Source organism: Xyrauchen texanus, chromosome 40, assembly GCF_025860055.1.
Source record: "Xyrauchen texanus isolate HMW12.3.18 chromosome 40, RBS_HiC_50CHRs, whole genome shotgun sequence".
Classification (NCBI taxonomy): domain Eukaryota; kingdom Metazoa; phylum Chordata; class Actinopteri; order Cypriniformes; family Catostomidae; genus Xyrauchen; species Xyrauchen texanus.
Genome location: NC_068315.1, coordinates 13014327 through 13028367, shown reverse-complemented (window position 1 = coordinate 13028367; position 14041 = coordinate 13014327). Strand labels below are relative to the sequence as shown.

Below are 14041 nucleotides of genomic sequence, written 5' to 3'. Positions count from 1 at the left end.
TACATCATTATAACTCTCCTAAATTTTACCTTATACATCCCTTCCAAAGGAACTTTTGTTAGCTTCTCACTCAAAGTGCTCGTGCTTGAGTGGCGTGCTGTCATAGCAACCATGTTATGTTCTGTTTCCGTTTGTCCTACGAAGGCTGTCTCGTTTAAGCGAGGCTTGTTCAAAGGACGCGTCCTACCTGGCATGCAGCCTTCGAAATGAGACACAGCCATTATTTCATTTATGTTAGTCACATGTCTTAGATGTTGAATCTTTTTATGTTTATACAAATATTTACACATGTTAAGTTTGCTGAAAATAAAAGCAGTTGAAAGTAAGAGGATGTTTCTTTTATTACTTAGTTTATAAATCATAAACATTCATATGAGATGAAGACTCCAAAATAATTATCATGGGGGCTGCCATATTAGGATCACATGACCATCACTAATCACTTAATCTCAGTAACCACACTGTTATTGGACACTTTCACAAGTGAATTAAATCAATTATGGCTGTGTCTATCTCTAAGTGTCAGTGTATGTCATTTGTAAGATGACAAATAAAAAAATTACTAAGTGCGCCTTTAAGATTTAACAGCTACATTAATTTTAGAGAATTTTGAGTTCAGTAGATTTATATAATTTATCATAACTTCTTTAAGTTAAATTAACTTTATATTGATTTATTTTTGTTTGACTGGTTTATTTTGATGCTACTTAGTCATGTCATTAATTATTTTAAATACTTTTCCAGTGACTTTTATTTTGGCATTATAAGGAAGTTCTAAACAGTTTTTATATTCTCGTAGATCATTGGTCTTTCTGCAGCGTGTGAGTGTGACACAGCAGTGTTGCATGTGTTGATTGGTCAGCTGTGTATGTACGTGTCAGTGTGGACGTAAACTTGAGCTGCATTTATTCGGTCTCAGCTATAAGCATGGAGTCGTTTTAATTATTCTTTTAGCAATATAACGACAACCGCAGGTGCAATGGAGGTAAAACAAGAACATTATTTGGCTGAAATTGAGTCTTTTTTTAATTTTTCTTATTATTTTTAGTCTTTTACTCTGTTGCAAGAAGAGTCAACAGTCTTTGCAGACTTTGACATACTGTCAAAAATGTTCAATGCATATTATTGAAACGCTATTCTTATGTTTATAAAAAGGATGCAACAGTTTACTTCGATTGTAATTCGTTTTTCCAGTAGAGATTTTCAGACAAGGTTACATTTAAATTATGTTAAAGCAGGGAACATATTGCGAGTACATATTCGATGTAGCTATGATTACATTGTTTATAATTCACCTTTATTGTAATCCATTATTAACAGAAAATCCAGAATCTCCCTATTGACATCCAAACAAGTAAACTCTTAGGTAAGACTGTTTTACAGTGATTTATGCACATCTACACATTCTTATAATTTTTTTTAATGGAAAGGGGTTCAACTTTATACGAAGTAGTTTAGATCTGAAGGAGCTATTAGAACTTTTTACTAGTGTTTTGATATTCATCATATATGTGTATGTGTATATATATATATATATATATATATATATATATATATATATATATATATATACACATACATACATACATACATACATACATACACACACACACCTAAATATCTTATGCGGTATTGTTTCTAAAACAAGATAAATCTAATTGATCTTGTTATAAGGATTTTTTAAAATATTTTTACAGGAAAACAATACACAAATTATTATTAAGAATATAAAAAAACATGATTGTGTCTGGTAACATGAGTATATAAAATGTCTAGAAATAGCATTTTAGCTTAGCGTAAAGCTGACAATTTACACAAGGTTTATTTTTATTTCTTCTGCTCCAAACTTACTTCAAACGTACTTCTCTGTCTGCTGGTATGAATGTAACGCTTCATAAGAAAGTGTTTCACCGCTGATCAAATGCACTTTGGATCACATCATTTATATGTATACATTTTTTCCATCTGAAAGGCCTAAATATTAAATGAAACAAATTACATTAAAATGCTAATTAATCTCGTTAGTAATCAAAATACTTTTTGAATGTAACTGTATTCTAATTACCAATGATTTAAATTGTGTATATATATATATTACATTAGATTTTTATGCTGCAATATAAAAATACAAAGTGGAGAGCATTACACAAATATGAATTTAAAGCCTTGCCTTTGTTTTCATCTTTCAGACTGGTTGGTGGACAGGAGGCACTGCACACTAAAATGGCAAAGTGCAGTTATGACTATTAGAGAGAAAATCAATGTTGCCATTCAGGATATGCCAGAGAATGAGGAGATAAAACAATTACTATCTGGAACATGTAAATTAATAATTAAATAACATAATCTACATGTTTTCTTATTGTTTGTGTGATTTTTCATCTATTTGTCTTTTCTGAAAAGTTTAATTTTGGATCTGTTTATTCACTTGATTTTTTGATATTTTTATTGTTACTTTACAGATATCCACTATTTCCATTGTTTACGAATAATCGAAATATTGAAAGGAACAGAAGCATCCACAAAAAATATTTTTGGCAGATATTCATCTCAAAGGATGAAGGTGATGATGCACCTGTTATGTTTATTTATTTTTTTTCAATGTGTTGTTTGTTAAATACTCCTAATGCTATACATATATACTATATATATATATATATATATATATATATATATATATATATATATATATATATATGCATATTTATATTTTACGTTGCCAACAGGACTGGCAAGAGATTGTGTCTGTCTATGAAAAAGACAACGTCTATTTAGGTAAGCAGTAATTTAAAGAGTTATTTAAAGGAATATTCCAGGTTTAATACAAGTTAAGCTCAATCAGTAGCATTTGTAGTGTAATATTGATTACTACTAACATTCATTTTGACATGCTCATGCTTTTAAAAAAAAAAAAAAGAATAAATCTGGGTAACAGTGAGGCACTTTGGAAGTGAATGGTGTCAATCTATTAAACATTAAAGTACTTACTGTTTCAAAAGTATAGCCACAGGATGTAAACAAATGTGTTAATATGATTTAAGTGTGATAAAATCACTTACTAATCTTTTCTGTGTAAAGTTATAACTTTACATCTTTGCCATGAGGAAAACTGAAAAACCAAAATCAAATGAAAATATTATGATTTAAAACAGTTTTACAGCTCATATAATACGTGAGTTTAAACAGAACAATTACTGTAAGTGCTTTTATAAAATGTTAAACCCTCCAAAATTCTGGCCCATTCACTTCCATTGTAACTGCCTCACTTTGACCTTGTGTTTTGCTTTTTTATTATTAAAGAGAAGGACAGACGATTCAAATTTCTTTCCTTTTGTTTTTTTTTTGTAATCAATATTATGCCACAAATGCTGTCGATTGAGCTTAACTTGAATTAAACCTGGAATATTCCTTTAAGACAGTATTTAACCTGTTTATTTCTTTTGATCTGATGAGAGGCAGTGACATGGTTCTGTATGTGTGTGTTTTTAACCCTAGCTGAAGTGGCCAGTCTGTTGTTTCGCAGTGTAAGTTATGAAGGTCCTGCTCTAAGGAAGCAAGTGTCTAAAGCTCAGCAGCTTCAGCAGGAGCTGAGCCGACGAGAAGTGGAGTGTCAAAGCGGTGCTGCAGACATGAGGGAACGTTTTTATGCAGCCTGTAAACAATATGGTATAAAGGTAAGAAAAGGAGCATCTCGCATTGGTGATGGTTCATTCTGTTATGGTAATGTCATTGATTTTAATTACAATTATTTTAGTTCAACAGAGAAACCCATACTGACCTATAAAGCGACTGTTTTACAGGGGGAAAATGTGGCGAGGGAGTTACAAGCTCTGGTCAAAGATCTGCCTGTAGTTTTAGAAGGAACTGGTAAGAAAGCAGCCTGCCTGAAAGAAGCTTCAGAGTTTTACACAGCATTCACAGATTTTGTCTGTGGCTGGTGAGTGTCACTTAATGTAAATTCTCATATTACACATATAGTATAATCTGGCACACATTTAACCTTTATATACCTGCATGCATCCAGTATTTTATTACCCTTGGCGGAACATGAACATCTAACATGACCCAAATATAATTTTTGTCTAATTGTAATTATGGAGATGGAAGTCAAACACGTAACTTCATTACTCCGCTGACTGTTGCAGGTCTGAGCCAGTTCTCCCCATGCTTCGGTTTGTCCAGCAGAAAGGAAACACAACTGTGTATGAGTGGAAGACAGGAAATGTGCCTACGGTTATAGAGAGACCTGTAATGGAGGAAGCCCCACTTGACGTTGTCACAGAGGAGACGGTGAGTCAGGCAACATGGAAAAACTTAAAACTATTTCAGTTTTTGACATTTTGTTGAGTTTGTGTTTGGTAAGCAGGTCTTATGTAAATTCACACATTGGATTAACAACCAAGAGTCTCTCCATATAATCTGTCTGTCTTTTTGTTTCCATTTAGATTGACTGGGGTAACCTTGGCAGCGGTGCCGGTACTGAGGAGGTGAATGTTGGGATCTCTGTTGAGGATGGTGTGGACTGGGGCATTAGCCTTGAATCTGGCCCTGAGGTAAGAGCCCTATACATTAGCAAGGTTAAACCTCTGGTTATCACTTAAAAACCCTTACGATTTAGAATAAAAGACTGTCTATCAATCATCTTTAGGAAACAGGTGCTGGTGGTATTGACTGGGGAATTTCTGAATCCACTCACATGGAAATTGAAGTTGTGGATGTGGGCACAGACTGTAAGTGTGTTTAGATTTGTTCGAATTAACTGTTGATAATTTTTTTTTTGATGTGTGTTAAAGGAATGGTCCACTTAAAAATTGTAATTCTCTCATCTCTTTTTAGAAGAATACCTCAGCTCTGTAGGTCCATACAATGCAAGTGTATAGTGACCAAAACTTTGAAGATTCAAAAAGCACATAGAGACAGCATGAAAGTAATCCATAAATCTGTAGTGGTTTAATCCATGGGTTTGTAGCTAAGAACAGACAAAATATAACTCCTTTTTCACTATAAATCTTGAAATCGGCAGTCTCCTTGGCGATCATGATTTTAAGATCAATTACACTTTCTGGTGATATCTAATGCTCTGCGTATACCTCAAGTACTAGGAAGTGTAATTGAGCTTGAAATCATGACCGTGCCTAGAAACTGCAATGGCAAGATGTGCAGTGAAATAGGAGTTATATTTTGGTCTGTTCTCTCCCAAATCCAAAATCTCTACAGAAGACATAGATTAAACCACTGGAGTTGTATGGGTTACTTTTATGCTGCCTTTATGTGATTTTTGGAGCTTCAAAGTTTTGGTCACTATTCACGTGCATTGTGTGGACCTACAGAGCAGAAATATTCTTCTATAACCAAAATGTTTGAGATTTATCAATACAGTGCTGCATTGGAAGCAATGTAACTTAATTTCAATGTAGGATCAGCAATTCAGTAAACTGTTTGAATACTTGTGAAAGATGCTGTAAGATTTAAGACTTTGTTGACAGGTCCTGATGGTGTTGCCAGAGGTGAGGATGCTCTTTCTCTTCTGGAAAACTCACAGACACGGAGCCAGTTTATCGATGAGCTAATGGAGGTACAACAGCTCATTCTTACTATGACAAGAACCATATAAAGTGAAGGCTCTTAACCCCTACCTAAACCAACCTTATTGTTTTGATTTTATGTTTTGGGTTAGTTGGAACTGTTCCTATGTCAGCGGCTGCGTGAGATGAATGAAGAAGGTGACGTGGTGGCTATGAGTCAGTTCCAGCTCGCTCCCTCTGTGATCCAGGCTCAGACTCCCGAGCGTGTGCAGGTCATGCTGGCAGAGGTGCGAGGCCTGCTGAATGGGTTCACCACACTACGAATGCAGCACCTCTTCATGATCCAGGCATCACCACGGTAATTACACCCTAATGAAACATTCAGTCTCTGGTTTCACCTATAAATAATTTTTTTAACAGAGATGAATTGTATTTTGGTGATCGATTAGAACAATATTAGCAAATTTAATATATTTTTCATCAAATATATCAGGCCAACATTGGAAGCCAGTTAAAAGGCTTATTTTATCTAAATGGAACTTTAGACTTTTTCTATGCTTTATTTCCAAAGAAAACAAACCGTTATCCATCGTTGTGCATCTATTTTACATTTATAATGTTTTGATGCCTGGTATCATGCTGGATCTGAGATATATAGTGAATATATTATTTAAACCGGCAAAACTGTATATATTTGCACATTACACATTAAAACAAATGCTTAACATCATGAAGACAGAGAAGGAATCAATTAACAAATATCTTCTAATCAGATACTGACAACTCTGGTGTTCTGTCTTTGTCTCAGCTATGTGGATCGTGTGTCTGAGTTACTGCGGCAGAAACTCAAACAGGCTGACATCTTAGTGCTGAAGCGTAACATGCTGGCTGAAAAAAGACAGGAGGCTCTGGAGGAACAGGCCAGGCTAGAGCCCCGCATTGATCTGCTGGCTGCTCGAACCAAGGAACTACAGAAACTGGTACAGCAGCATAATGAGATGTTCACAAATTAGTTTCAGTATAGATTGATCATAATACTTTTGTTGTAATACAACAGCATACGCTGTCACTTCCTTGTTTAAGTTCCTATCTCTAAAAAAGTGAAAATAGTAGCAGAAGTTTGGTTCCCCTCATGTATGCATTTCTCTCTATTATGTAAAATGTTAATTATAACTGTTCCAGTTCTCGAATTGTATTGGACAAGCAGTGTTCAAAGAGTGCTGAATAGCACTGGGACTCTTCACAATCCATGCTCACTAGCTGACAGCTGTTGCCAAGTGCCTACATTTCCATTTCCATGTATTCATTTGGCAGACCGTTTTATCCAAAGTGACTAACAAAAGAGGAAAACATAAGCGAATCATCTTAAGGAGACCGTGGTACGAAAAGTGTCATACTGCAAAGTTTCACTAGCATCAGAATAGTATTCAAAATAGATTAAAGTTCAACAAGAAATTTTTGTTTTTAGTGACTGGTTAAGTACTCATGGAAAAGATGTGTTTCAAGTCCTTTTTTGAAGACAGAGAGTGATTCGGGAAAGTGTTTTGGTGCCTCTTTGTGTTGGTACAACAAGGCGACGTTCCTTAGCCGACCGCAGGCTTCTGATGGGCGTTTTGCTATACAGAAATGATTTTAGGTATGCTGGAACAGACCCAGTGACTGTTTTGTATGCCAGCATCAGAGCCTTGAATTTCATACATGCATCAACCGGCAGGAAGTGGAGAGAGACAAAGAGTTGTGTAACATGCTCTCTTTGGTTCATTAAAGACCAGACATGCTGCTGAATTCTGGATCATTTGCAGAGGTCTAATTGCACATGCAGGGAGGCCTGCAATGAGAGCATTACAGTAGTCCAGTCTAGTTATGACAAGTGACTTAACAAGCAGTTGTGTGGCATCTTCAGAGAGGAAGGGTCTTATTTTCCTGATATTGTAGAGTGTAAATCTACATGATCTTGCAGTCTTTGAGATGTGGTCTGTGAAATTGGAATTGTATCGATGGTTACCCCTAGATATCTGACCATTTTGGAAGGTAATACTGTAGTTGCTTGGTGATGTTGTGTTCAACAGCAGCAATGGATGGAAAGGCTCCAGGCTACCTTGAAGGACCTACCTGAGAGATAGGAATTAAACCAGTTAAGCACAGTTCCTGTTATGCCCAGTGAAGAGAGGGTGGAGAGTAGGATATGATGGTTGACTGTGTCAAAGGCTGCAGAAGGGTCCAGCAGAATCAGGACATGGCAGCCTCGGTGGAGTGTCCACTTTTGAAGCCTTCAGATTGTCATCCAGCAGCTTGTTCTGTGAGAGATGGGCAGAGATTTGATTGAAAACTGCCCTTTCAAGTGTTTTTGCCATGAATGGGATGAGAGAGACTGGTCTGTAGTGTTCTATTTGTGTGGGGTTACGTGCCTACCGGTATGTCTGAAATACCTTAAAGGAATATTCCGGGTCCAATACAAGTTTAAGCTCAAATGACCGCATTTGTGGAATAATGTTGATTACCACAAAAATTTATTTTGAAAAAAATAATAATAAAAAAAATAAGAATAATCTGGGTAACAAAAGTGAATTGGGCCAATTTTTTAATGTTAAAATACAAGCTTTTTCAAAAGTATACACACAAGACAAATCAATATGCATGTAAACATAATTTTAGTGTGATAAAATCACTTACTAACATTTTCTGTGTAAACTTATAGCCAATTATACAACAAGCCCTAAAACTACTGTGAAAATTACAATTTAAACAACTTTACAGCTCAAATAATACATGATCTAACATAAGAATTAATGCAAGTGCTTTTATAAAATTATAAGATTCACATTTCTGTGTTTTAAACCCTCAAAAAATTGGTCACATTCACTTCCATTGTAAGTGCCTCCCTGTAACCTCGATTTTTGCTTTTATTAAAGAAAAGGAGGGATGAGTCGAAATCAATTTTTGTGGTAATCAACATTATGCCACGAATGCTGTCGATTGAGCTTAATTTGTATTAAATCCAGAATATTTCTTTAACGGGATAGTTCGCCTTATGTGTAGAAAATGTGCCCACAATCCAGTGCTCACCCCTACACACAAGCATTACACATCCCGTGTCCCTATCAGAGCACACTCACATAAGCGGTTACGACCCGCTCGAGTGTTAGAGTTAATAACGCGCCCACGAGCCCGTCGCGCTGCTCCTCCTCTGCCCGCTCTGTCACACGGCCAGCTGTATGTAAGTCCCAGTACGCCCCTGTCAGTCCCCTTCTCTCAGGCTACTGCAGTGGTGGATTCAGCAGCCAACAAGCCGGTGATATTACCCGCTTGCTCTGCACTCAAACGCCGTTTCCACGGCGACCCAAAATAAAGCCTTATGTGTAGAAAATGTGCCCACGATTCAGTGTTCACCCCTACACACAAGCATTACACGTCCGTGTCCCTATCAGAGCACACTCACATAAAGCGGTTACGACCCGCTCGAGTGTTAGGGTTAATAAACGCACCCACCGAATCCGTGCGCGGCGCCCATTCTCTGGCTGCTCTGTCACACGACCAGCCTTACGTGTAGAAAATGTGCCCACAATCTAGTGTTCACCTCTACACACAAGCATTACACGTTCCGTGTCCCCATCAGAGCACACTCAAAAGCGGTTACTGAACCACTCGAGTGTTAGAGTCAATAAATGCGCTCACGAATACGTGCGCGCGCCCATTCTCTGCCCGCTCTGTCACACGGCCAGCAAACACTTCTCTGTATGTAAGTCCCGTGCTCGTGGCTATGCTTGCGCATCACTTAACAGACGTGACTCTTTCCCCATTCACCTCAATCGGAAGTCACTCATAGAACAGCCTGTCCATGCTGTCTGCGAGCAGTCCAGCATAAGCACAGAAAGCCGCCACACATTCTGTTCAGCTGCTGTGTGCGGCAATCAGAGCGATTTGGCCATTCACCCTCTAACATTACGCTTCAAAGCGTGGGAAGATATTCCAGGGATATCCGAATGGGTGTTAAGCACAATAAAACAGGGCTATTTGCTACAGTTCGATCGCCATCCTCCTTGCTTCAGAGCGCGCTCGAAACTACTTTGAACACGGAAGCAGCGTGCATGCTTCGTTCAGAAATAGCAAACCTTCTGTGCAAAAGGGCCATAGAGAGAGTGCCGCCTCCCTGAGCGAAGTCAGGGTTTTACAGCCGTTATTTTCTTGTCCCCAAGAAAGACGGCGGCCTCAGACCAATATTAGATCTCAGGGTTTTGAACAAAGCGCTTGCAAAAAGACCATTCAAAATGCTTACAACCAGCAAACTCCTCGCGCATGATGCGCCAGGGGACTGGTTTATTTCTCTCGATCTGAAAAATGCATACTTTCAGATTCAGATAAATCCCCGTCACAGGCCATTCTTGAGATTCAGCCGACGGCCAGGTTTATCAATACACCGTCCTTCCGTTCGGCCTGTCCTTAGCACCCGTACTTTCACGAAGTGCATGGACGCTGGCGCTCGCACCCCTGCGGAGTCAGGGTTTGCGAATTCTGAACTATTTGGACGATTGGCTGATTTTGGCACAATCACATACGGAGCTTCTGTCTCACAGGACAGTTCTCCTCAGTCATCTGAACAGTTTGGGCCTTGCAGTCAATTGGACCAAGAGCTCACTACAGCCTAGTCAGGCAATTTCCTTCCTTGGAATAGAACTAGACTCAGTGGCAATGACGGCTCAGCTTATCTACACAGCACGCGCGCGTGTGCAGCGACTAGCAGCGTCATTTCAGATGAACAGCCTCACACCTCTGAAGAAATTTCAGAGAGTGCTAGGCTACATGGCCTCAGCCGCAGCAGTACTTCAGCTGGGTTTACTGCACATCGCCCGCTTCAGCATTGGCTAAACACCCAGCGTCTCGCCGGGCTTGGGCCACAGGCCGCCAGCCCATCAAGGTGACTCAGACCTGTATTTCAGCTCTGCAGCCCTGGACAGTGGCCGAATGGTATCAGCGGGGAGTGACAATGGGAGCTGTATCTCGCCGAAAAGTCATCTCGACAGACGCGTCCAACACGGGTTGGGGCGCGGTCGCGAGGGCTTTCCGGTTTTCGGCCTATGGTCAGTTCAGGAAAAGCTCCTTCACATAAATTGTCTGGAAACGATAGCGGTCGATGCACGCTGCGTGCGTTTTCTCCCGGTCATTCAGGGTCACCACATCCTGGTCCGTTCGGACAACAGATCTGTGGTATCCTACCTAAACCGTCAGGGCGGTGTCAGATCCAGGAACCTCTTCCATCTGACGAAACGCATACTGAGTTGGTCCCAGTGCCACCTGCGCTCGCTGAGGGCGACGCACGTGCCAGGCCACCTGAACGACGGCCCGGACAGACTGTCCAGAGACAATATTCCCCAGGGAATGGTCCCTGCACGCTCAAACAGTCCAGACGTTATGGCACCTATTCGAAGAGCGGAGATAGACCTCTTTGCGTCCAAAGAGAACTCTCACTGCCCAATATTTTTCTCGAGCGAGGGCCGCTGGCCCAGGACTGGCCCAGACGCCCGCTTTACGCCTTCCCTCCCGTCTCGCTATTGCCACAGGTAATGCAGAGGATCAGGGAAACGCGTCACTCGGTGCTCCTCATAGCCCCGCGTTGGGAGAATCAGACATGGTTCCCGGAGCTTACGCAGCTGTCACTGACAGCGCCGTGGCCCATCCCAGTGAGAGTAGATTTCCTCTCTCAAGCTCGTGGCACAATTTGGCATCCCCACCCAGAGCGCTGCATGCGTGGGTGATCAACGACTACCCGTCGCTCTGCCAGAAGGAGTAATAAACACCATCATACACGCTAGAGCCCCTTCCACGAGAAGACTCTATGCATCAAAATGGTCTGTGTTCTCAAAATGGTGCACCGACCGAGACCTGGACCCGCGGACATGTGGGGTGTCGTCGCTGCTCGTATTTCTACAAGAGCTGCTGAATAAGGGCAGATCCCCATCCACGCTCAAAGTGTATGTGGCGGCCGTTGCGGCGTTCGCTGAACCCCTGCACGGCCAGTCATGGGGTAAAAACGAGCTGGTCATCCGCTTCCTCAGGGGAGCTAGAAGGATGAACCCCCGCGCCCCCATCGGTTCCTATCTGGGATCTTTCTATAGTTCTCGAAACTATGAAAGCCCCCCTTTCGAACCACTTCAATCCGTGGATTTGAAATACCTTTCACTCAAAACCGTTTTTCTGACTGCCCTGTCATCAGTCAAGCGTGTGGGAGACCTTCACGCGCTGTCTGTCAGCGCTGCATGTCTTGAGTTTGGACCAAGTGACTCCAAGGTCATTTTAAAGCCTAGACACGGCTATGTTCCCAAGGTGATCGGTACTCCTTTCAGAGCACAGGTCATTTCCCTATCGGCGCTGCCAGCATCCGTTAGCTGAACGCGACGCCAATCTCCTTTGCCCGGTCAGAGCACTGAGATTGTATACTGCGCTCCGCCCGCTTTCAGACGCTCTGAGCAGCTTTTCGTTTCGCTCGAGGGCGCACCAAAGGTCTCGCCGCCTCGAAACAGACACCATCTAGATGGATAGTGGACGCTATTGCTGCTGCATACGCGTCAAAAGACCTGCCATGCCCGTTGGGCATTAGGGCTCACTCCACTAGAGGCATGGCATCCTCGTGGACATGGTCCAGCGGGATTTCCATTCACGACATATGTGTGGCAGCGGGATGGACTTCCCCCTCCACCTTTGTCAGATTTTACAATATGGAAGTGCCCGCTCTGCAGGCAAAACTACTAGCGGTTTAATACGCTACAGCTCCCCTGGTGAGCTGCACTGATGAGACACATTCCACACAGACCGGCACCGCCGCTCTGTCGTTCCCTTCCCACTATGTGCTTATGTATACACAATCAATGACCCGCATTCTTGCCGGCCAAATATTATTTCCCCACACATAAGGGCTCCCATGGGTCCCCCCTTAATTCCCTGGGGCTCATACAGTGGATGCTTGACGCGCACAGCGTTGACAATGGGTTCCCGTAGCGTAAGCTAGCTTACGCAATACGAGAGAACCTCTCGTAAGAGAACGTATCGGTTACCTAACGTAACCTCGGTTCTCTCTAGATGAGGGAACGAGTATTGCGTAGCCGGCCGTGCTCGCGCCACGAGCGACTTATCGCTTCAGTCAATGAAAACCAGGGTTCCAGCCTACGAACTACGCTTATATGCACTCTAGTCACGCCCATTTTGGCGGGCTTTGTTGCAGTGAGCGCGCGGACGCCTCTCATTGGATGCGAGTTCGCCCAAGCTCGTCTATAGGCTGCAGCAGATGCCGCAGAGCAACCTATGAGCTCGCTAGCTAGCCCGCTCAAGGTCTGCAGCTGCCGCACTGCGTTGACAATGGATACAAAAATTAAGGATAATTTTTTGGCTTCAATATCTCAAAAAAGATTAATCTTTCCCGTAGCGTAAGCTAGCTTACGCAATACTCATTCCCTCATCTAGAGAGAACCGAGGTTACGTTAGGTAACCGATAAATTTTGGCAATTATCATATTCTTGAATATCGCCACCTGCTGGCAATAGAGGAGAATTTATAGTAAAAAAGGTCATAAATATGTATCTCTTTCTGACCCACACACACCTATCATATCACTTCTGAAGACATGGATTGAACCACTGGAGTCTTATGGATGAATTTTATGCTGCCATTATTTGAGCAACAAAAATACAAATCTCTTTCTATCTCTTCACAGATTGAAGCGGACATATCCAAGCGATACAACAACCGGCCTGTCAACCTCATGGGTGTTCATGTGTGACCAAGAAGAGTATTTACTTTGAAGCACAAATGTATAATTTCATAAATAAATTCCATTCATTTGTTTTATTTGAACGAATATAATTTTATCAGTTTGCATAAAATTGTCATGGGAAGTACGGACAAACACAACCAAACAAGTCTAACCATAAATCTCCCCTTGTGCTTCATCACTGTGTTGTCTCTCTCTTGCTCAGCACCGACTGGTTTAATCACATGGCTGAAACGCATTATGCTCACAAAATTGAGGATCTAATGGATGTCGTCTTTACACACCCCCTGCATCTAAAACAAGGACAGAACTGTGATGAATTACAGCTTCATTTCAGACAAGTTTTAAAAACATATTGCGTGTCTTGATGGTATAGACATGGCAACATTTAGCAAAGATATTATCTGTGGCAAATTTGTCTTTGTTTTTTCAAAATGGTAAAGTCTTAACACATGCATGACTACGCATCCATTCTCTCTTTTGTCTGTCTCCTCCCCTCCCCCTCTGTCTCTGATGCAGCTATAAGTAGAGGCTTGCGCTCTGTACAACCTTTGCCTGTACCATCAATCAGACCAGACAGGCACTGACATCGTTTACTGACACCGAAGCTTCAAACAGCAGCCATTATTACAAACACTTTGTTTTCCTCCCAGTAGACGAGAATAATAATAAAACGAAGGTTAATGCCGGGTTCACACATCCTGCTTGAGCAAGGCGGTCGCGTTGGACGTTTACATTGGCCACGTCTCTTCCA

General features: G+C 41.3%; 1 protein-coding gene across 2 annotated transcripts; it reads left to right on the top strand.

Moving 5' to 3' along the window:
- Positions 1 to 883: 883 nt before the first annotated feature.
- LOC127633574 (CDK5 regulatory subunit-associated protein 3-like) lies at positions 884 to 13786 on the top strand. 2 transcript variants are annotated; one of them, XM_052112776.1, is made up of 15 exons: positions 884 to 985; positions 1321 to 1366; positions 2190 to 2321; positions 2463 to 2563; positions 2727 to 2775; positions 3496 to 3674; positions 3801 to 3937; positions 4146 to 4290; positions 4446 to 4553; positions 4649 to 4730; positions 5487 to 5575; positions 5678 to 5883; positions 6334 to 6505; positions 13231 to 13327; positions 13493 to 13784. In XM_052112776.1, exons 1-14 carry the CDS (start codon positions 980 to 982, stop codon positions 13294 to 13296), a joined length of 1518 nt encoding a protein of 505 aa, XP_051968736.1. In that variant the 5' UTR covers positions 884 to 979; the 3' UTR covers positions 13297 to 13327; positions 13493 to 13784. The 2 variants fall into 2 exon arrangements, with proteins under 2 accessions (XP_051968736.1, XP_051968735.1); XM_052112775.1 differs by having other exon boundaries at positions 13231 to 13786.
- The last annotated feature ends 255 nt before the right edge of the window (positions 13787 to 14041 follow it).

Coding starts and splice junctions, on each gene's coding strand:
- LOC127633574 (XM_052112775.1), top strand. Junction 4,554..4,648: donor GCCTTGAATCTGGCCCTGAG/GTAAGAGCCCTA, acceptor AATCATCTTTAG/GAAACAGGTGCTGGTGGTAT. Junction 5,576..5,677: donor TTATCGATGAGCTAATGGAG/GTACAACAGCTC, acceptor GTTTTGGGTTAG/TTGGAACTGTTCCTATGTCA.